This window comes from Grammomys surdaster, unplaced genomic scaffold (genome assembly GCF_004785775.1).
Source record: "Grammomys surdaster isolate TR1022 unplaced genomic scaffold, NIH_TR_1.0 183, whole genome shotgun sequence".
NCBI lineage: Eukaryota > Metazoa > Chordata > Mammalia > Rodentia > Muridae > Grammomys > Grammomys surdaster.
The window spans coordinates 2,096,994-2,119,462 of record NW_021604628.1 but is presented as its reverse complement, the minus strand read 5'-3'; the positions used below and the strand labels follow the sequence as shown (position 1 = coordinate 2,119,462).

Genomic DNA, 22,469 nt, shown 5'->3' with positions numbered 1-22,469 from the left:
CAGGAGGAGCAGGAGGAGCAGGAGGAGCAGGAGGAGCAGGAGGAGCAGGAGGAGCAGGAGGAGCAGGAGGAGCAGGAGCAGGAGCAAAAGCAGAAGAAGCCTTTTCCTTCTGGGACTTTGATGGAGTTGGTAGGTCAGCTAGGTGTTTTCTCTCCCTCTCTGAGCTAGCAGGCTTTCATCCCAGCATCTGGCTCCTAAGTCTTCATTTGGTAAAATGGAATGTTTGAGATTTTTTTTTTTCAAATAACATCTTGCAGCACCTCAGGAGATTTGTAACTGTCCCTTTCCTGTGCCACCCATGTACATTCTCCATGTCTGAGAGCAGGGTTCTGACTGGACACTGCATTTCCTGTATGGACCATGCATTAGCCAGACAGATTGACCACAACCTGCTAGGAGAGCAGACGAGGCTGCAGGGACTGAGTAGCCAGCTATTCTGCGTCTGGGAGCAGAGGAGCAGAGGGCTGTACAAGACAGTTTATGTTTAGACAACATGGCCCTGATGGATCTGCACGTCCAGAGGCCTAATGCCGGATGCCTAGGGGGTCGAGAATCCGCACAAAATGGCAGATACCGACGTGCGGAAAAAATATGTAGGTGATGGAATGTAACCATTCCTGGAGAAATATCACCTTTGTGTAATTCTACGTAACTATGGCCTTGAGGTCAGAGCATTGTGCCTTCACCAGCCAGTGTGTGTGTGTGTGTGTGTGTGTGTGTGTGTGTGTGTGTGTGTGTCTGTCTGTCTGCCTGAGGGCTGTACACTGGCCTGTGTCTGTGCCTGTGTGCACCTGTATGTGGCCTATACCTAAGTGCCTGCTCCTGTCTTCTCTCCCAGTGGCCTGAGTGTCAATGAATAAGTATCTCTTATCTATCCATGACCCATCAAGTTCTCTTTGACCTCCCAGCCTCCGGAGACCTTCCTCTGCTCCCGACTTTGGAGCCTAGACCTCATACACTCATGGGAAGATAGCTGGAGTACCTGAGGTCCGTCAGTCATCTACCCTACACATGGTCTCTTTATCTCTCTCATGACTTCTGAGGACTCCAGCATTACCTTCATCTGTGCGGTCCAGCTGCTGGGGAGACACACATTGGTAGGATCCCTCCAGGTTCTGGCACTGCTTTCCTCCAGAGCAGGCTTGCAGCTCACTGTGAAGACACTCATTCACGTCTGTGGAAAGGGGGGAGCCGATGAGATAACCCGGAAGCTACTTCAGCCTGATCATGCTCACCCGGTGATCCTAGGCACCTGGTATAGCCTGTGCACTTGGCTCTGGGGCTGCCCTGAGTCTCAGTGGTCATAGCATGATGAGTCCAAGAGTAAACCAAAGGAACCAGAAGTTTCCTGAGCTGAGAAGAATCTCGAACATCACCCAACATGTCCAGCTGGCCTGGCCCTCCCTCTCGTGTCTGTCATCCTCCCATCCCAGGCCCTAGGACACCTGCCTCACATAAAGCCACTCTTCCCAGGATGAAGAAAACAAAGCTAGGCTGTTTCATATCTAAATATGTTTACACATGAGCTCATGGTTACCCATGAAGTACCAACCCCTTCTCCTGGGGGAAAGCAAGTGCGTGAGTTTTAGCTATTTATCTCCATGCATAGTCTACTTTCTCTGCATGTGATTATGGAGATAACCAATTGGACCAAGACGACCTCATGAGAGGACAGCCTCCAACTTAAGAGCCAAACCTCACCAATCCGGACCGCCCCTCCCCTCACCCCCCAACCACCTGCTGAAAGTCCTCATCTGTAGTCTGTTCTAACTAAGGATGCTCACTGGCCTCCAGAAATGGGTCTGTGACCTGTGGCTGAGGGACATTTGCAGTAGGACAAGATGAATGCTTTGGTCATGGGCCCCACCCTTAACATGACTGACACCAGACATGGGGCTGCCCAGGAGCCTAGCTGTGCCGCTCCTCAGCTTCACCAGGGAGAGGTTATTAGTCCCCAGGCTTTTGCTCGTACACCAGTGGCTGCTACATGCCAGCATCAGACCTAAGGGACTGAAATAAAAAATTTGCCAAAGCCTGACATAGATTTCTTTAAAGCCATAGGTGTTATAATTTCTTTCATCGAGAGTCTGGGTTTTCCATAATCTGTAGTTTTCAGTTTAACGTTCCATGGATAAGTGTTAAGCATGCTAGGGAGAAAGGAAGGGAATAGAGGAGACTCTGTGTGTGAATGTGTATGAATATGTGTGTCAGAGTGTATGTCAGTGTGCGTATAAGTGTGTCAATGTGTGTATGAGTGTGTCTGTGTGTGCATGTATGTGTGTATATGTGTGTATCTGTGTGTGTGTGTCAATGTGTGGTGTGAGTGTGTATGAGTGTATGTCAGTGTGTGTGTGTCAATGTGTGTGTGAGTGTGTCTGTGTGTGCATGTATGTGTGTGTGTGTATACTGTGCAGGTGCTGGTAGAGCAAAGATAGTTCCTCAAATCCGCACACAGGAACTTGAATTTAAACTTGGTTTGGGCCAGAATGAGGAAAAGATGAGCCAAGCCACACCTGTGTTCTGCAGAGCGATACACCCAAAGCAGCCATCTCGCACGTCAGGGCTTAGCCTGCTTTAACAGGACCAGCGGTAGCCTCAGAGTCAGCTTGGCCGTGTCCCCAGAGGGCGGGCTCACCTTGCACCTGGATGCTGATCACCTCATAGACCCGATTCACCATCTCATCCAACATGGCGGAGATGTTGGCTACAGTCATGAGCTGTGGAAAGCCCAGCAGCAGCCATGACACCGTGGTGAATGTGTCCCTGCCACCAGTGGAGGTCAGGTAGTGGACAGCTGGGTTCAGGGGCTGCAAGGCACTAGTGACCTGGGAAGCAGAACCAGAGGAAAAATGGTAGGACATCCTGTGCAGGAGGAAGGAGCTGGAGGCAAGGAACGCTAAAACAAATTGTATACAAGCATGCATACACACACACACACACACACACACACACACACACACACACTTGTCTACCCAACAGTAAAGAAATGTTATGGGACTGGGTTGTGCTCAGTTGGTATAGTGTTCGCATAACATGCAAACACTACAGGTTTGAGCCTCAGCACCACATTAGCCGGGTATAGTGGCATACACCTGTAATTCTAGCACTTGGAAGTTGGAGCCAGGAGAATCAAGTTCAAGGACATCTTTGATGGCCTGGTGAGTTCAGGGCTAGCCTGGGCTACATGAGATTGTTTAAAGGAGATGATGATGATGAGGAAGAAGAGCAGGAGGAGGAAGAGGAGGAGCAGGAAGAAGAGGGAGAGCAGGAGGAGGAGGAGGGAGAAGAGGAGAAAGAGGGAGAAGAGGAGGAGGAAGGGGAGGAAGAGGAGAACAGGAGGAAGAGGAGAAAGAAAGGGAGGAGGAGGGAGAACAGGAGGAGGAAGAGTAGGAGGAGGGAGAAGAGGAGGGGGAAGGGGAGGAGGGATGGAGAACAGGAGGAAGAAGGGCAGGAGGATGAGGGAGAGCAGGAGGAAAAGAGAGAAGAGGTAGAAGGGGAGGAGGACAAAGGGGAGGAGGATGAAGGAGAGTAGAAGGAAGAAGGAAGAGGGAAGAGGGAAAAGAGAAAGAGGAAGGGTAGGAGGAAGAGAAGGGAGAAGAAGAAGAGGAGGAAGAGGAGGGCTGCTATAGTATCTTTTACATCTGTGACCTTCCCAGAAAACCAGCGTGGCCTCAGCCTCGGTCAGTAGATCTAGCCCCACGAAAACTCAGGTGTGAAGCCCTGACCTCCACACCAGGTGTGGCCTCAGTTGGACATAGGTGTGCCTGGATACGCGGAGGGTGGACCTTGATGTTCTCGTTATTAAAAGGGAAAATTTGAGCTGGGTAGAGCGGCATATGCCTGTATCCTGGCCACTCGAGGGGCTGAAGCAGAAAGATCACTCAAGCCCAGGAGTCTGAGACCCACCCTGAGCGACTTAGCGAGATTCCAACTCCATCCATCATAAGGCAAAATGTAGACACACAGCTGGACATGCTCAGAGTAAGGACAATGTGAAAAGGCCTAGGGGACAGATGACCATGTAAGTCAAGAGGAAGAGCTGTGGGCTCTTTCGGGCTCTCGGCCTCCAGAGGGACCATCAGTGCTTACACCCTGATGACAAATTTTTCCAGCCCATGGAGCCGGAGAGAACACTTTCTGCCAAGCCATTTATTACCAGAGCCGCTTTGCTGGGGCACCCCCAGGTTGCCTGCAGAACTGTGGTCTTGGGACCCGAGCCCCCACCCCTGCAGAAACCTGGCCTCTTACATTAAGGCGGGAAATTTGAAGGTAAAGTGAGGCCTCCTGTTGCTTGTCTGATGATTTTATTTTAGACAGTGCTTTTTTTTTTTTTAATCCTTTGTAGAATGCTTCCCTGTTAGCCTTCATCTCAGCATCTCAGCCCCAGGGACGCAAGGCATGTTGGCACTGCACACCCTGACCGGTGTCTCCAAAGCAGGTTTGTAAACAGACCTGACTCTGTGGGGCCAGAGACCTGGAACCCTTCCCAGGAGACACAGTGTAACTAACTCAGGAGGTAAGCCAAGATCCACCCATCCCCCACTGGTACCCTTTAGTCGGGAGGGAGCCCCGGGAGCCAGCAGCTGCTGCAGCCAGGAGCCTGCCTGGACAAGCTGGCTCCCTCAGGACGGAGGCAACTGCAGGGTTACAGAAATAGTGGGTTCAAGTGACAGGTCTCAAGGCCTAGGGTGTCAGGGATTGCTGCAAACGCCTCACAGGCTCCGATGGTTAATACTGTCGACTTGATCACGGAAGAGTCAAGTCTCTGTCTGTGAGGAAGTCTCTTGGTTAAGTTAATTGAGGTGGGGAGATCCACCCTGGCACCGTTCCATGGACTGCATGCACCCTGCGAGCCCAAATTAACCTTCCTTCCTCTAGTTGCTCAGATACCGTCCCAGATATTAGTCCCAGAGGCTGTCTAAACCACAGCTGCCATTTCATGTGGAATTATGATCGTTTGCATTGAATGGATGAATATCTGAGGCACAGAGTGTTAGTATTCTGTCTAAACTCCACCTCCACAGTTACCTGGCAACAGCCAGGTATGCTCCTCCCCACAGTTACCTGGCAACAGCCAGGTAGGCCTGCCCCCTCCTTTTCTAATCTCTTGATCTCTTGTCTGTAGCTTCTCTCTGCCCCCTTCCCCCTTCCCTTCCCTCTCTCTCTGCATGGTCATGGCTGGCCTCTCTCTCTCTCTCTCTCTCTCTCTCTCTCTCTCTCTCTCTCTCTCCCTCTCTCCCTCTCTCCCTCTCTCTCTCTCTGCTTCTACTACCCTCCTGGCTCCCCTCCCCATGTCCTGAATAAACTCTATTCTATGCTATACCACTGGTGTGTGGCTGATCCCTCAGGGGGAAGAGATGTCTCAGCATGGGCCCGCTGAGACATCCCCTTCCATCACTGCACAGAGGGGTGAAACAATGTATCCAAGCTCACACAGCAGGTACCAGGCTGGGGTTTGTACCCTGGTGGCCTGGCTGCAGAGTTGTGCTCTGATTAGCCCCATGGGTAGGCCCTCAACCAACCAATAGCAAACAAGGGTCGTGGGTATCACAGAGCTTCTTGGCAGAGGTGAGATTGCAGAAGACCCCTAGGGTGGCAGCATCACTTCACAGTGAGAAGGACAGGGTAAGCGTGACCTTATTGTTCTAGGCTACCCTGATAGTGGCTGAAGAGGGATCTGATTCTCAGCCTTGCACCCATGTGGTGTTATCTGTGGGGACTAGAGATGCAGAATGGAAATTGTCATCCCCTAGCTGGGCTCATTATGCTGTGGTAAGCTAGCAACAGGGCGGTAAGCCCCACTGGGCCCTCCTTGTGTGCAGCCTTCTAGCCACAGTTGGTTGTAAGAGCAGCCTGCTGTTTAAAGGCATATCAGAGGGTGGGGGGATGGGACACAGGGGATGCCATGCTATCCTAGGATTCCCCAAGTCGGAACAATGCTGCCATAGAGAGATAACCTGACTAGAAATAGCTATGACATATTTGAACTGTGGCTGCAGTGCAGGGGTTGCTACCAAGGTGGCTTTGATCTCAGGGGGCATTAGGTACTGCCTGGAGCCATGCTTAGTTGTCACACTGGGGTGCGCTCTTGGCCTGAACAGGACAGACCAGGATTCCACAAAGTGAGAATGGGGACTTCCCGGTTGGGGACTTAGGGGCTAAGGCCATACTGATAAGGACATCTTTTTATTTATTCAATTGAGTATCTCAAGGAGGCTGCCCCATCCCACACACCAGGTGTGGCTTCAGGCACATACGTCAGAACTCGCGGAATGACACTGTGATCACAACCATTCTAGTATCTCTCTCTGTTTTGTTTGTTTTTGAGACAGTCTCAAGTAGCCCAGGCTGACCCTGAACTTGCTACATAGCCGTGGATGGCCTCGAACTCCTGATCTTCCTATCTGTATGCCCCATGGGTTAGGGTTACAGGCGAGGCGAGGCTGATTTACTTTTGTTAAGAATTCAAGTTTACCTCAGGGTCAGTCACTCGGGGACATTTGGGGGACTGTCACCCCTTTCTATCTGCCCAGGAAGAGAAACATGACGTTTGTAACCATCGCTCACCAAAGAGTAGAGCAGGCGCGTGTGGTTCCGGAGCCCAGGGTCCTCTCGCTGCAGGTCCTCGAAGCTCATCTTCACCAGTACAGTCAGGTTGTACCAGCCCACCGTGTTCCTCTCTGTACCTGCAGGTCAGATGCCAGTGAGCTACAATCCTGGGGACACAGCCACCACAGGCTGCAGGTGGTCAGCAGGGCCTGGAAGGCAGGAGACCACCTTTCTGCATAAAATGCCTCCAGGGAGCTTCCTGCTGTTTGCCCTCACTTCCATCTCTCCTGTTGCTGAAAGGACCACTGGCTCCCAACTGTGAAGAGTCAAAGGGCTTGCTTGAAGAGAGACCCTTGGGACATAGCTCCTCCTTCAGACTTTGTTACAATGTAACATAAGATCAGTGCAATCCACCCTTGCTTCCTTACACTGGCTGCAAATAGTACCGTGTGTGATATTCTCTGTAACACTGTTTATATTAGATATCACCTGCTGTCTAGGTGAATAGTGTAAGTGCCTGACATTAGAACGGCATATACGACTGCATACTAGACAGTGCATGCTGTCTCTTATAGCACATGTAATATTCAATAATCTCCAGTCTATTCAATTACCCTCAGTATACATGGGTTCCAAGACTCCCAGGGGTCACCAGAATCTGTAGATGTCCAAGTCCCCCACGTAAACTGAACAAGTTGGGCCCGAGAGATGGTTCAGTGGATAAGTTCTGGCTGTTCCTCTAGAGGACCTGAGCTAAATTTCCAGCACCCACACGGTTGCTTCCAACCGTCTGTAAGTCCAGTCCCAGGAAAACCTATCCCTTCTTCCAGCCTTTGTGGGTACCATACATGCAGGCAAAACACTCATACACATATAAAAATATAAATAAATAACATAACAAATACTTAGAGTGGACAAGTGTTTGCATGTCAGTAAACTCCCTCCCAGATGCTCTAAACATCTCTAAATAGTGCTGAGTGCAATATAAATGCCTGTCAGTTCTTGAATATGAATTGTTTAGGGAGTAGTGATTTTTTATTTTTAAAAAAGATTTATTTATTTTATGTATATGAGTACACTTCAGCTGTTTTCAGACACACCAGAAGAGGGCATCGGATCCCATTACAGATGGTTGTGAGCCACCATGTGGTTGCTGGGAATTGAACTCAGGACCTCTGGAAGAGCAGTCAGTGCTCTTAACCACTGAGCCATCTCTCCAGCTCCCGAGTAGTGATTTTTTAAAAAAAAACATAATTATTACAAATCCACTACCAATGTGCCCACCACAGGTCTTCCTGAATAGGACACATCAGCAACAAAACATTTTTCAAATGTTTTAAATAACTCAGAATACAGAAGCTTTAAATACAAAGGTCAGCTTCGGTTCAGGAGTATAACTGGCATATAGAATTGTAATATATTAGTTCTTGATACTATATGTGGTAATTTTATGGCTGTATGATAATAGAGCAATATAGTACATGTGGTATATATTCATATATGCACACACACACATATTAGTTTTCTGTATTTCTTTAGTTATGAGCATTGGTCCAGCTCTGCTCATAATACAGATCCCTAGGCAGAGAGAACTTTCTGAAAGAGTAGGCACACATGCCAGACCGCCAGCAGCTGCTCTGGGCCGTGAGATATGTGCAAGTCTGTGTTTCCTCAGGGGATACAGCTCCAACAAGCCCATCTACTGTACCAAGCCTTGCCGTCCCTGACAAGCGACTATGGCTCTGCCCACCACTGCTTCCTTCCCACATATTTAACTCTCTTGGGACTCTAGGGACCACCCATGGGGACAGGCAGACCCCTTGTCTGCCCTACTCTCAGCTCCAGGCTCCCTGGGCAACTGTGGCTGCCACCTTCCCCAGATCAATGTCTTCCTGAGACCCTCCTCTTTGCATCCCTACCTGTGGGTGTTGGGGACACACAGCGGCGGGCCCCTGGCCAGGAGCAGCACTTCTGAAGTCCAGAGCAGTCTGTGTCCAAGCTGCATGATGGGCTAAATGACTTTGGCTCAGCTGTTGGGCAGAACCCGGGTCTAGATGCGAACTCCCCGGACCGGTTCAGGGCTGGTGAAATGAGACAAGTTAACATATTAGCATTAAACTTGGCTCAGCTGGCACTGTGCTTGCCAACAGGAAGACCTGGGCTCAGTCCCTAGCACCTGTTAAAACACGGTGTGCATGTGTGGTGCCCTGTGCCTGGAATCCAAGTGCTCAGAGGGATCAGAGTTCAAGGTCAGTCTCAGTTATGTAGCAAGTTCAAAGCCACCCTGGGATACAAAGAATTCTGTCTCAAACGCAACCACTGGGGCTGGAGAGGTGCTTGCACGGTTCAGAGCGCTTGCTGTTTTAGCAGAGGACCAAGGTTCAGTTCCTAGTACCCACATGGTGGCTCACAATCTCCCATAACTCCAGCTCCAGGGGAATCTGATAACCTCTTCTGGCTTCCATAGGCGCTCCACATATGTGACCAAATCAGACAGACACACATCCACAGAAGTAAAATATATGAATCTGCTTTTTCAAGCAACGCCAGCCACATAAAAAAGGCAGCAATCCTAATTGAACTGAGGGCTGAACACATTCATAGTTGATCCTGCCTTCAGCTGCAGAAATTCCACATATCCTGGTCTGGGTCTTCTGCATCAGGACCAAGACCCTGGAATTGTTAGAGGCTTGCTTACTCCGGCTCAGATATCACTGAGCTTCTTTTATATTAAGGCAAGTTCAAGGGAGAACTAAAGTGCTTTGTCTTCCTCCAAACCCAAGGAGTCCCATTACAGGGACCTTCTATGCTCTCCTAGTATCAGTATTTACACACACACACACACACACACACACACACACACACACACACACACACGCACACACAAACATGTTTACTGAGCACTTCATAGAAAGTTGCCCTTGGAAGAGATTGAGTCAAGGGAAGCTCCTAAGGGCCCTGCAGTCCTCAGTTCTGAGGTAGGGCCTGTTGGCCAAGGACCACGTGGAGCTGGTGTACCACCAGGGCGGAGTGCAAACAGAAGGAATCCCACAGACGCCATTACTGTGGGACAGGCCAGTATGCTTGGGCTTGTGTGGTGACGGAGACACTTTTGGCGCCTTCAGACACTTTGACAATCTCCGTGCTCCCTTCTCTGGTGCTCCCCGGGTCCCTGGAGCTGCTGGAGTCTCGCAGCTGGAGTCGATGCCATGACTTCCAACATTTGCTCCCTTTCCTCTGCTGTTTTGCTTTCTTGTTCATGTATCTACCAACACTCCATGAAGTATTCAGAAGTGCTCTTCCAAGATCTTCAAGTGTTAGATAATGCCAACCAATAGTTATGTTCTGTGGTGGTCTGAGTGAGAACGGCCCCCCCATATAGGTTCAGATATTTGAATACTTGGGCCCCAGTTGGTGAAACTGCTTGGGAGGTGTCTTAGTTAGGGTTTTACTGCTGTGAACAGTCACCATGACCAAGGCAAGTCTTTTAAATGACAACATTTAATTGGGGCTGGCTTACAGGTTCAGAGGTTCAGTCCATTATCATCAAGGTGGGAGCATGGCAGCATCCAGGCAGGCATGATGCAGGAGGAGCTGAGAGTTCCACATCTTCATCTGAAGGCTGCTAGGAGAAGACTGACTTCCAGGCAGCTAGGGTGAAGGTCTTCAGTCCATGTCCACAGTGACACACCTACTCCAACAAGGCCACACCCCCGACTCGTGCTACTCCCTGGGCCAAGCATATTCGAACCATGACAAGGAGGGATTAGAAGGTGTGGCCTTGTTGAAGAAGGCATATTGCTGAGTGTGCTTGTCAATCAAGATGTAAGATCTCAGCTACTGCTCCAACACCACGCCTGCCTGCCTGCCCACTGCCATGCTTCCCGTTATGATCAATGTTCATGACAGTCATGGATGCTAACCATTTGAAACAGTATGCTCCAAATAAATGCTTTCTTAAAAAATACACTTCCTTGGTCATAGTGTCTGATGAAAGCAATAGAAAAATAACTCAGACAGTATCCCATGAGGCAGTAGGAAGGTTAGCCAGGGCCCTGGAGGGGTGGAGAGGCAACCCAGAGATGCTGCAGTCTCAGAGATAATCCTCTTGGGTCTCTCAGGGTCTCTGGAACTTTCTGTAGCTAATGAAGAGAACTGTGGCCTCACTTCTGTTGGGAACAAGTCCCAAGGACAGCCACTCCACCAAAGCAAATGTAGCATATAAGGTGACACGGACCCTACTCAGGAAGCTGAGACTTGTATCTTGCTATTTAGAAACACCTGGTTAACGGTCATGAATAGTATATTATCATTTCCGACCTATGGGCTTGGTCCTTCATGGCCTTGATATCTAGGTACCAGTACAATGTGTCCCTGTCTGAAAGAAAGCATTGAGCTGGGTCAAGCTGCAGGCCAAGGAAGGAATGGAGGAATCTCTGCAGTCTTCCTGTCAAGAGCAGGACAGATACTCATCTGATGCTGTGAATAACAAAGGCCATGGGCCAAGCAGGCAGGAGGTGGGTAAGGTGTCCCGAGATGACAGGAAGGCCTAATGACAGCGTGAGGTTTGATATCACCTCTGCTCTGGGTTTCTGGTCTGTAAAGCACGTCGTAGTGACGTAAGATGCTCACGGTGGAGGAAACCGATCTGCAGGATCTAGCCACATTTTCCGTAGAACTAAGACAATTCTAAACTGAAGATTTACTGAGATACAGAAGAAAAAAAAAAAAGGTGGCCTCATGAAAACCGGCTCCAGGCCAGAGAGATGTGTAATACGCTAGCCACACAAGTTCCATGACCTGAACTCAAGTCCCAGAAACCCAGCCTTGCATTAATGGTACACACTGGTCATCCCAGCAGTTGGGAGTCCCAGGAAACTGGATCCCTTAGTGCCACAGGCTAGTCAGCATAGCAGGATTGGAGAGAGCTCCAGGTAGTGAGAGACCCTGTCTCAAAAGAGGAAGATGGTACCCATGGATGATACCTGAGATTGTTTTCTGGACAGACAGACACACACACACACACACACACACACACACACACACATACACACACACCAGAGAAGAAAAGGGCTCTAACAATGGTTGCCTAGCAACAACATCTAACAATGGTTGCCTAGCAACAGCAGGGCTCTGGAACCCAAGTTCCTCATCTTAACCTTATTGCCAAAGGGAATTCCCCTTCCCCCTCTGCAGGGCTGGTGACTAACACTGTGTCCTAAAGGAATAGCCAGTTAACTTGGTAGAAAGTCAAAAATCTCTCCTTTCTCAACTCAGGGCAAACAATGAAACAGCTCTACTCAGTGCTTGGCAACCCAGGAAGTCCCAGTTCGGCCAGACGGCCCCAGAGATTCCTATTTGGACCACAGCCTCCAAGGCTGCCCAGGGCTAACGAATTACTGGCTGGTGGGCATAAGCTCTCTGGGATCCCCCGTCCTCTGCTTCTCAGCCTGGTCAGCACAAGGTGCCCCTGGACATTTGCATAGAGGTGGGAGGTTTGAAGTGACCCTGGACCAGCAGGTCTTGGGTGTTTGTATAAGGAGTAAGAGTTTGCTAGATTGCTGGCAGGGAAGAGGGGCCCTGTAGAACCAGGGCTGCTGCACACAGGGCTCCACCTGCTGGAATCTGCTCTGAGGACAGTTCCAACACGTCATGTCCATTGCATGCAGTGTGGCATTATTGATAACTAAACATTAGAGACAGCTGATGGCTGATTGGGCAATTATGTATCCATATGTAACAATTCCCGGAGGCCACTCAATCAATGGCTACGGTAATATTTATTGACACGGAAGACGTTCTGTGGAATTGCTAAGTGATTAAAAAAACGGAAAGCTCCAGCAGGGTAACTGGAGTCTTGCACAGTGTTGGCCCTAGGGCATGCTGGGAAACATCACCAGAAGTGACTTTTGAGGGGCAGACTTTGCAGTGCTTGCCCTCTGGTCTTTGTTTCGCTCCTAAAATCTGTACCTGTTGAGTTCACGTTTATAACTGTATATTAAAATTTTGAATCAGTGAATAGATGACTTTACTTTCTAAACGTGAGATTCTTGGGGCTAGAAAGAGATGATGCCATTGGAAGTCACAGCAAGTATGCCCTAGGCATCATTTTCCTGGTTTGGATGGCTGCTTACTGAGTGGGACGAGGAAGAAAGGCACCGTCTGGGGTTGGACCACTGGCTTGGGGAGAGACACCAGGGCTCAGACACCAGGCCTGATAAAGGCCTGCCCCCTCTTACACAGAGGTGAGTGTGTCTTTGATCCTGTCTTTGCTCCTCCGAGACACCTGTGGACCCAGCTGGGACTCAGCCTTGTTCTGCACACACTCGGGCCTTGGGATGGAGTAGTTAAACCAGCAATGAAGTGTCTTTGAATGAGCAACTATGAAATTCACCTCAAGTCAACAGCACGGGGAAGCTGTCTGCCTACGCCTGTGGTGTCAACAATGTACCAAGGCACCAAGGAGATGTCCCTGAATATAGAGCTGGAGACACTTAGGTGATCAGTTCTCAAAGACAGGGAAGGGGACATTACAGTGGCCCCACAGGGCGCATCAGACACCAAGCCTTAATACCAGCAGAGACCTCCCTAAGGGGAACCCCAGTGTCAAGACAAAAAGGATAAAAAAACAGAGAAGCTATGGGCCTGGGGACAAAAAGCTTGGGAAGGAAGGAGGCTGTTCCTCAGGCACTGGTTTTGTGTGTCCTCTGAGAAAGACAAGAGGCCTCAGGCCCCATTGATAGACCCAAACCACTCAATCCAGCCAGCAAGTCTTTTCTACAGACATCTCAAAGATGACAGACCAATAAGCCATGTTTACTCAGGGACAAGAGGGTCTGTAACCTGTTGCCAACTCTGTAATGTTGGAACCTGCAGTGAAGCCACAAATCCCAGTTTCCCCTGAATGGAGGTCTCTAAGTGGGAAGAGGACCCGTCAGGCTTCCGAGAGTGACAGAGGAACCTCTGTGTCTGTCACCACTGATGTCCTCAGTGTCCTGAAATGCCTCCCCTGGTTCCCTCACTGGGACTGCTAGCTTGAGATTTCAGACTCCCTTATGGCAAGCTGTATTGTCTGAACTAAAAAATTTGATTCTTTGATGTGGGGCAAAAGGGAAGACGGGCATTCTTTTTTTTTTAATTGTAGAGGTATTTTGCATATTAACATTATTAATAACCTAGCACAACATACTCTGAATGGCTTGCTTGTTCTGAGTTAACCCTCACCCCATCCAGAATCTAGACGTCCTTAGATACATACAGGGTTGATGCTGGCAGCAGGTGCTAACCTGACTCTGTTAACTAAGAAGTGCCCGGTGAGCTGGTAAGACCGCTGCTTAGTGAGTTAAGTCACTTGTTGCAAAAGATCAACCTGAGTTGAGCCCTAGAACTGCCTCCTGTAAGTTGTCCTCTAACCTACACACACACACACACACACACACACACACACACACACGCATAAATAATTTTGTCTTTTTTTCCTCTGGAGTTGAGGTCTGAACCCAGGGCCTTGTACTTGCTAGACAAGCACTCTACCACTGAGCTAAATCCCCAACCTCTGAAGTCACTCGAATAAAGAAGAGTGTCAGCCCAAATGTCTACAGAGGAAGGAGGAATTCCAGGGCTGATAAGGAGGGAGGCACAGATGGATGCCTGCATCTCAGGAACAAGGCTGACCTCCTGGCCAGAGACCAAGGCTGGGCTCTGGATTAGTGCCTTTCACCCATCCCTATAGAGTTTGCTGGCTGGAGATGAGAGGAAGGAGGGTTCTCGGGGTTGTAACCACCCTCCTTGCCAGACCACAGTCTCTCTGAATACAATGTGAATACAATTTGAATACAATCTGAATGCAATGTGAATACAATGTGAATACAATCTGAATGCAATGTGAATACAATCTGAGTACAATGTCAAGCTTCTATTCCTGTCTTCCTGTCTTTGTGGTGACCTACCAGACTGTCCCACTTACAGTGTGACTGTACAGCTCAGGGCTTACTCCCAGTATGACCACAGTTGTACTGCCTGCCAGGTCACTGGTCTGTCCCACACTGTGTCCTGGAGGCAAACCCAGGAACCTCCTGTCTGCAATGACCCAGGAAGACCTCTTAGAAGACCATACACAATGCCAACATCCTTTCCTCCCATACTCTCTTTGGGATGCTTCCTAGCTGCCCATCACCGTATTTGACTGGGCCTTCCAAGATCTAAGGGGTCATGCCCTGTTAGACCCTACTGGACCACTCTCCCTCGACACCAGACATCCCATAACCACCAGCCCACCTGCCCCGCCCCTGTTGCTCCATCCCTCTCCTCTACCATCTCTGAGAGCAGACCTTCACATCTCTTTCTGCCCAAGCCTGGGGGCCCTATCTAGGGCTCTAATGAGAGGTCAATCTGGCCCATGATCTCTCTAATGAAAGGCAGTAACACTCCAAAAATGGGGCTCAAGTCCCTCAACAGACATTTCTCACAGGAACAGTTTGGTAAGGGGGAGAGGAGGAGAGACAGGGGAGGTCATGGGGAAGGATCCAGTGGCACTTTCTCTTTGATGCAGCAGGTGAGGCAAATGGGGGCTCCTGTGGCTGGCACAGCTGGGGGGGGGGGAAACTGAGGTTCATCCTCCTCTGACAGCCTCTTCCTTGAGATTCAGCTGTGTGGCCCTCCATAAACTATCCAACAGCTAGGAGACGGTGTGACTGACACTGGTAAGTGATGGGTGGACCAGGCCATAGCCAGTCATCCACTGCCAGACTCTGGCAGAGCCCACATTCTCTGAACCACAGAGCCAGGGTTCCCATGGCCTTTCACAAGGTTCATGTTGACACCGAGTGGAAGCCACCACCCAGCCATGGAGGTGGGGTAGCATCAAGAGCTGTGTAGTTGGTGCCCATGAGCCTTGGAGCAGGACCAGGGAATGTGAGAAGGAAGTGGGTGTTAGGGCAGGAAGTCTAAGATCAGCATCAGGCAAGATGGCCTCTCCTGCGTCCCTGTAGGGAGACAGTGGGAATATGGAATGGCTGCTGGCCCTGATTGGTTCCCATTGTAGACGGAGTCATCCTTTAACCTCCTGTTCAACAAGCAGCAGGTCTACCACAGCATTAAACTGCCCATGCCAGCACCCTGTCTGACCCTTGGACTAGGGCAATGGGTAGTGTCATCCTCATGAGGACACACTGGTTGGGACTGAGGGCTGAGTACAAGCAGGAGGCTTCAGTGACTAGAGCCAAGATAGCCTTCTGATCTGGGGAGGGGTCATCCCCTCTCCCCGAGTTGGGAAGATCCACACATAGACTAAACCTGCTAGTATCCCAGCCCAGGGTCATAAAGATGGGTCATGTGAGATTCCTTTTGGAGCACCCAAACTTGAACTTCTTGCATTGTGAGGCAGTAGCCCTCACATCTCAGGGTGGCCCAAGCTGACATACCTCGACCCTGGACTCCTCCCTCCATACCCACATACAGATCCTGTGTATTTTGAGTGACAGGCAGGACAGACGCCCATTCCAATCTGACATTGACTCAGAATGAGCAAGCACCCCCCCTCCACGCGCCTTTGCTGGGAGACATACTCGGTGCACCACCCCCCCAACGCTCCAAGTTAGGAGCTGAGTCCTGCGCCCCAAGCCACGCCCAGCTCCAGCTATGACATGGGCAGCCATATTGGATCACCTAGGTAACCGACCTGTACATCCTACAAACCTGTGCCAAGAAGTAGGAGGCCCAGCCCCTTTGCCTCTTTCTAGTGGAGACTAGATTAGGATTTCAGGTGAGTCAAAGGTTCCATAGCCGCCTTGGGAAGAGAACATGGTTTCTATTGTTGGAGAGGTTGGGACACTGCATCAAACGCCACTGTGTTAGAACCATTCAACATTCTAAAAGCCACAGATGCTTCCTGCTGGACCTTGATCAGTGCTACCACCAGCTCCGAGGCTGTTGCCTGGTGCAGAGTATCCCAGAGGCCCTTGCTGTACAGTCAGCTAGAAGGACCACCGGAGGCTCACCAGCCCATGGTATCTCTCCAGCATGTTAAAAGGCTGATGACTCCAGACATAGTGGTATATTCCTTTAACCCAGCAGTCAGGAGGCAGAAACAGGCGGGTCTCCATGAGTTCAAGTCCAGCCTTGGTCTTACATACTGAATTCTAGGACAGCCAAGAGCTACAAAGTGAGTCCCTATCTCAGAGAAACAAAAACTAAAAAAAATCAAAGGGCTGGTGATTCTTGTACTTCACTTGAACTATGAAATCAGAAATCTGGGGATGGGTTCATTTAAAGCGTCCCCCAGAAACCCCAAGGTCCAATAAAGACAGAGGAGCAATGTTCTAGAAAGGTCTAGGATTTGGGGGGGACATTGAAGGCTTGCACACACAGTCCCTACAATTCCTCCCTCCAAGGAAAAAGCTGCTCAGCCCGACCCTACGCCATTACCCTGGACTCACACAGAACACAGTAGAGGCCAAGCTGCTCAAAGCCCGCACAGCAGCCGGTCACATTCTTGGACTCAGGGACGTCCATCGCCAGGTATTGGGTCCGGTACACGGTCTTGGGGCACTTTTTCCAGGGGATCCATCCTCCACAGTGCACGTAGGCTGTGTGGGAAGTCTGCACCGCCTGCAGCTTCTGGACCCTTTGGGTCACCGGGTAGCTGCACAGCTGGTAGCTCAACAGCGAGAGGCCATTTTCTACAAAGAAGACCGTGGAGGATGTATTAGCAAGCCAAGGTGGGAAAGCACCACATCCGATCACTGTGACATGTATGAGTGCTGGCTCTTGGCAACAGCAAGCTAACCGAGCATGCTACTGTCGGACGGACCCTAGAACCAGCCCTCCAGTCCTAGTGTGGCCTTTGCCTTTTCAAAAACCAAAACCACCCATCCATTTGCATAAATATGTATGCAGCCATTGACATCGATCTGTACTCTGAGAACCCTCTTTGTGTTCAAAGCCAGGAGCCATCCAGGCTGGATTTGAGTGGAATATTAAATTCAGCCCAACCAAGCACATAGAGTTGGAGTCCAGTCCCCCATCCCCATGGAGTCAGCCTGGCCTTTGGAAAATCTACTCCTCCTCCTCATTCAAAGTGGTCACAGAATATTCCGGAGAGAAATAGAGGCTCTGAGGACACAAATGTGGCTGGAGGCCAAGATCTCAGGGGTGACCCAGGTGAGGGGTGGCATAGAGTAGCGGCTTGGCTGTGCTGAGCAAGTCGAAGCCGGGGTACCCTGACGAATCTACTGGAGTTGATGCAGAGTCTACTAACTTAGCCTCGGCTGGGATGTCAGCCATGTTAATGAAGGGCACGGGTTCTAGGGAGCCCTGCCTCCACCTGACCCTTGTAGGGTCAACAGTTCCTCCCCCATCTCACATATGGGTGCACACGCACTCACGCACATGCACACACACACCATATACCATACACATCACACACACACCACACACACCACACACCATATACCATACACACCACACATACACCACATAGACACACACACACACACACACACACACCACACATCATATACCATACACACCACACATACACCACACACCATATACCATATAAACCACACACACACCACACACACACACACACACACCACATAGACACACACCACACACATACACACACACACCACACCACACATACACACACAGCACATACACACCACAACACACACACCATACACACACACACCACAACACACACACCACCTCCTCCATCCCCAGGAAATCCTGGGAAACGCTATCTTTCTTTACTTTTATCTTCTACTGAGGCCACTGTGCCATCCTCAACCCTGGGGACAGGCAGAGCTATGGTAGAACCCCCCTTACAGGACCTGCTGTGCAAAAGTCTCTTCCAAGAGCCCTCATAGCAGGAGGTGGAAAACCTCATTGCTCTGGCCCAATGGTTCTCAACCTTCCTGACGCTGTGACCCTTTAACACAATTCCTCAGGTGGCCGTGACCCCCGACCATGAAATTATTTTCGTTGCTACTTCATAACTAGAACTTTGCTACTGCTATGAATCATAATGTAAATATCTGTGTTCCCCCATGGTCTTAAGTGACTCCAGTCAAAGGATTATTTGACACCTCCCCCCAAGGGGTCACAACCCACAGGTAAGAATCACTGCTCTAGAGTGAATGTAGTTCCTGGTTCAACCCCATCTCCAACCCTCACAGTGCCCCACAAATGCCCACTTAAGACACAAGGTCCTCCATTGCTCCTGAGAGTGTTCCAACCCTTTGGTGAAGGCAAGTGATACATGACTCCCTTCCTCAGAAGCCTGCTGACCCCATAGTCATGCCTGGGATGGAGCAGGCCCCAGGAATATGTTGTACGTCTCTGTCTCCCAACCCTGTCATTCCTAAAACAATCTCTATGTCCTGTAGTTGTGGGGTTAAGTGGCAAAGCTAATACCCAGCACACAGTGATGAGCCTGTACAGGTTCTATGGCCCTTCTGATGAACCGTGAGCAGGCAGGCAGCCCCAAGAAAGGCTTCATTGGGTCCTGTGGTCTTACAGGAACAAGTCACAGTCCCCATATGAGATCCCCAGGAACTTCCTGATGTTCCACTATGTCTCTGATGATTCCTTGAAGTCTGGGGTATCAGGAATACAGTGGTTTGATTGTGTATGTTGGTTTGGTTTTGCAGTTCTGGGGATTAAAGCCAGGGCTCACACAGGCTGAGCTGCACCCCAACTCCCAGACAGACACAACCTTGTAAGCCGAGAGCTTCCTCATGCTTGACCAGCCCTTTCGCTACACCCTTCACTCTGTAATTCTGTACTTAAGAACATGTGGCCGAGGGTGAGACCGAGCCACCATGATCTGTAAGCCACTCTGCCCCTCCCCTAATCTGTAAACGAGACCTTCATGCTGGGTACCTAATTTTGCGCATCCATTCCTCCCTCAGAAATGTAGCGCTTCTGGCCCAACCCCAGCCTCAAAATCTGTTTCTCAACCCCATGGACCTCAGACATTGGAGACACACTCCCTTTGGCCTCATTCTGAAAGCCTACCCAGTGCACCACCGTAGACTGTTGATAATTGGAATAGATCATGTGCCAGGTCAGGACAAGATGCCTCTCTCAAAGAAGATGCTTGCTGGCCAGCCAGGGTCCCAGCAGGCACTGTCCTTTTGAGACTCCCCTCCTAGAAGTCCCTTCTCTGGACTCACCCCTAGATCCCTTACCTGTAAAGCCGCTGGCCTGGCTCAGGTCCACAGTGCATGCCAAGGCCAGCAGGGCCAGCCTAAGTGTCCTGGACATTATCCCGTGGTGGTGGTGCAGGCAGGGCTTGGGACCTCTACTGCGGTGGCCTGAGTCCTAAGCTAGGCTCAGAAGAGCCTGAACTGCCGCAGCCTGGAGAAAAGGCCCCTGTCCCCTGTGCTTGTTGCTAGTGGCAGTGACTTCAGAGGAACACTCACAGGGAGCAGTCCCTTATGCCTGCTCATTAACGCCAGCCACCGGCACGGCTGTTTCCCTGGGGAGGCACCTGCATGTCAGAGCCTATTCTTGCTCTGAGCAGATGGGATCTTTTAGGAAAGATGAGCAGTGAGCAGCTTTCGGCCACATCAGTAGGTCTCATCTTGTTTGTACGCAGAAAATGCGTTTCAGACCCAGATCTGACTCTCTGCATCGGACCCAAAGTATTCCGTTACCCAGCTGCTCCCAGCTGGCAGGAGAAGACAGGCCCACATCAAAGTCTCACATCGGCTCCAGAAGGGAGCCTTCATAGCACTCAACAATAGAGGTCAGAGGTCACAGCCAAGTTCGTCAGCTCTGTGCAGTCCTAACTGGGCACGGAAACGCTGCGCTCAAAGAACCTTTCTGTGCCCGTCGGGGTTCAGAATGGAGAAAGTATGAAATGAACAGCTGGAGGTGAGTGGGCAAGCCGGTGATGGGAGAGCATCTGTGCACTGTGTCAGGCGGAGGGTAAAACATTCCCCTAAAGACATTTGAGTGAACTCAGTTATGAGAGGCCAGAACAAAATCTCCCACAATTCCCTTGCACAAAGGTGCCGCCATGGGGCTAGGTGAACTCAAACGCATCCAGGAATGGTAGAAGAGAGAACCAACCGTCCTGAGGGTTGGTAGAAATGATGATGGTGTATTTCATTAGTTATGGTGTTATACAGAAAATGGACTTTTAAAGTTTCTGTCTGGTCTGGGGCTGTGGCTCAGTTGGTAGGATGCTCACCTGGGTTCAATCTCCAGTACTGTAGAAACCAGGTTGGCAGAACATGCCCGTTAGTCGGGTTCAACCCGACTAAGTGGGTGGTGTTGGTTCAAACTTCAGGAGTCTGACACTGAACGGTTTATTTTGGGCGTATTTAAGCACAGCACACTTTGGTGAAAATTTCCCTGTTGATAAGCAACTCAGCTCTGTATCCACAATAAACTACAAAGTCATCTAAATCAAGATCAGACATGTACTAAAGTACATTTAATGCATTCCCCAAAAGTGGGTCCTGCGGGTTGAGGAAAAACAAGCTTCTGTTAAGAGCGTGGGGGAGGAGCCAGCGTCTTAGCCACACAGATAGTTCAAAGGTCACCAGGTACTCCCAGCCATCTGGGTGGATAACAGGCGACGCATCCTTTCTTTGAAGACACAACCTTGTGTATTTAACATTCCGGGTTCTCCCAGTGCTTGAGAGCACATGGATGCCATGCTTCCTACATCTGCCCCGCGTTTAGTTTTTGTTTGTTTGCTTTTTGTTTTTTGTTTTTCGAGACAGGGTTCCTCTGTGTAGTCCTGGCTGTCCTGGAACTCACTCTGTAGACCAGGCTCAGAAATCTGCCTGCCTCTGCCTCCCAAGTGCTGGGATTAAAGGCGTGTGCCACCACTGCCCGGCTCCTGATTTGTTTTTAACGAGAAAGTTGTGGCTGTTACCAGAGGCCGGTGTTGAATGCACTGCCTGTATGGCTAGTCTGAATGATACAGGCAGGAATAACATAGCTGTAAGAATAGCTAACAAAGAGCCAAGAAAAGGAAAAAGCCATGTTAACCATGGCGAACCTTCAAAGGTCACCTGAGAGATTTTGTTTATCTCTTCATGCATATCATTTAATTTGACCACTGATTGTACACATTAAAGACGGGAAATTATTAACAACCAAGATTCTGCTTCAGAAGTAATCTGGAGTAGCTTTTGTGAAGCTGTGGTTCTCAACCTGCCTGTCTCTTGGTTGATTTCTGCTAATATTTTTTGCCATCAAATTAGTAGTTTTACTAATCACGTGGGGGCATCTTTGAGACCTCTCTGTAGTCCAGGGACTTGTAATTCCTGGGACTACAGGGACTGTAATTCCTGGTAATTCTTCTTGTAATAAGAAGAATCTCTACCATGGAAAAACAACATCATGCAGTCTCTTATTAAAGGTGAGCCTTTGATCCCTCCACCCCACCCCCGACAAAAGGCGTTTGGATTCTGCATGAACAAGCTGAGAGTTAACATGTAATGCCATCAGCAAATGTAACAGCATCATTTTGCATCAGTGTGTTCTTGCTGTCTTCCCAAGTCACTGGCTTGTTCTTTCTCTTGGGGAGTCTCCTTTCGGTGGGCTTTGTCTTCTCTTTTCAGAGGCTTCGTGTGTCCAGTGGTCTGTGGGATGCTGTCCTGGTTGGACTCAACAGATCGGGAGCCATCTGGGACTTTGTTCATTTTCTGGAAAGACTCAGTCATGTCATCTTCCTAGATTTAGAAGGATATCTGGCCCTTCCCATTTAACATGCATATTAGGCACTGCCTTCTTTGGGGCAAAATGGTTTGGGGCATCAGAGGAATCGTTATCCTTTAGAGTGAAAAATGTAAAAATTAGCATCTCTGAATGTAGCATAGTATGTAGAGATTTAGGTGGATGTATATACTCCCTATATATACTTTTAAATACTGTATACATAAATAACAAATACTGTA

General features: G+C 49.7%; 1 protein-coding gene across 1 annotated transcript in view; it reads right to left on the bottom strand.

The window, feature by feature from the left end:
- Umodl1 (uromodulin like 1) overlaps window positions 1-19,887 on the bottom strand; it is a 56,173-nt gene extending 36,286 nt beyond the window's left edge. Inside the window, exons 1-6 of the mRNA XM_028767960.1 lie at window positions 19,743-19,887; window positions 16,986-17,228; window positions 8,469-8,630; window positions 6,568-6,686; window positions 2,636-2,825; window positions 1,058-1,174 (exon numbers count right to left, since the gene is read on the bottom strand). Of these exons, the coding sequence (XP_028623793.1) occupies window positions 1,058-1,174; window positions 2,636-2,825; window positions 6,568-6,686; window positions 8,469-8,630; window positions 16,986-17,228; window positions 19,743-19,818 (907 nt within the window). The 5' untranslated portion in view covers window positions 19,819-19,887. The remainder of the gene's footprint in view (window positions 1-1,057; window positions 1,175-2,635; window positions 2,826-6,567; window positions 6,687-8,468; window positions 8,631-16,985; window positions 17,229-19,742) is intronic.
- Window positions 19,888-22,469: the final 2,582 nt, after the last annotated feature.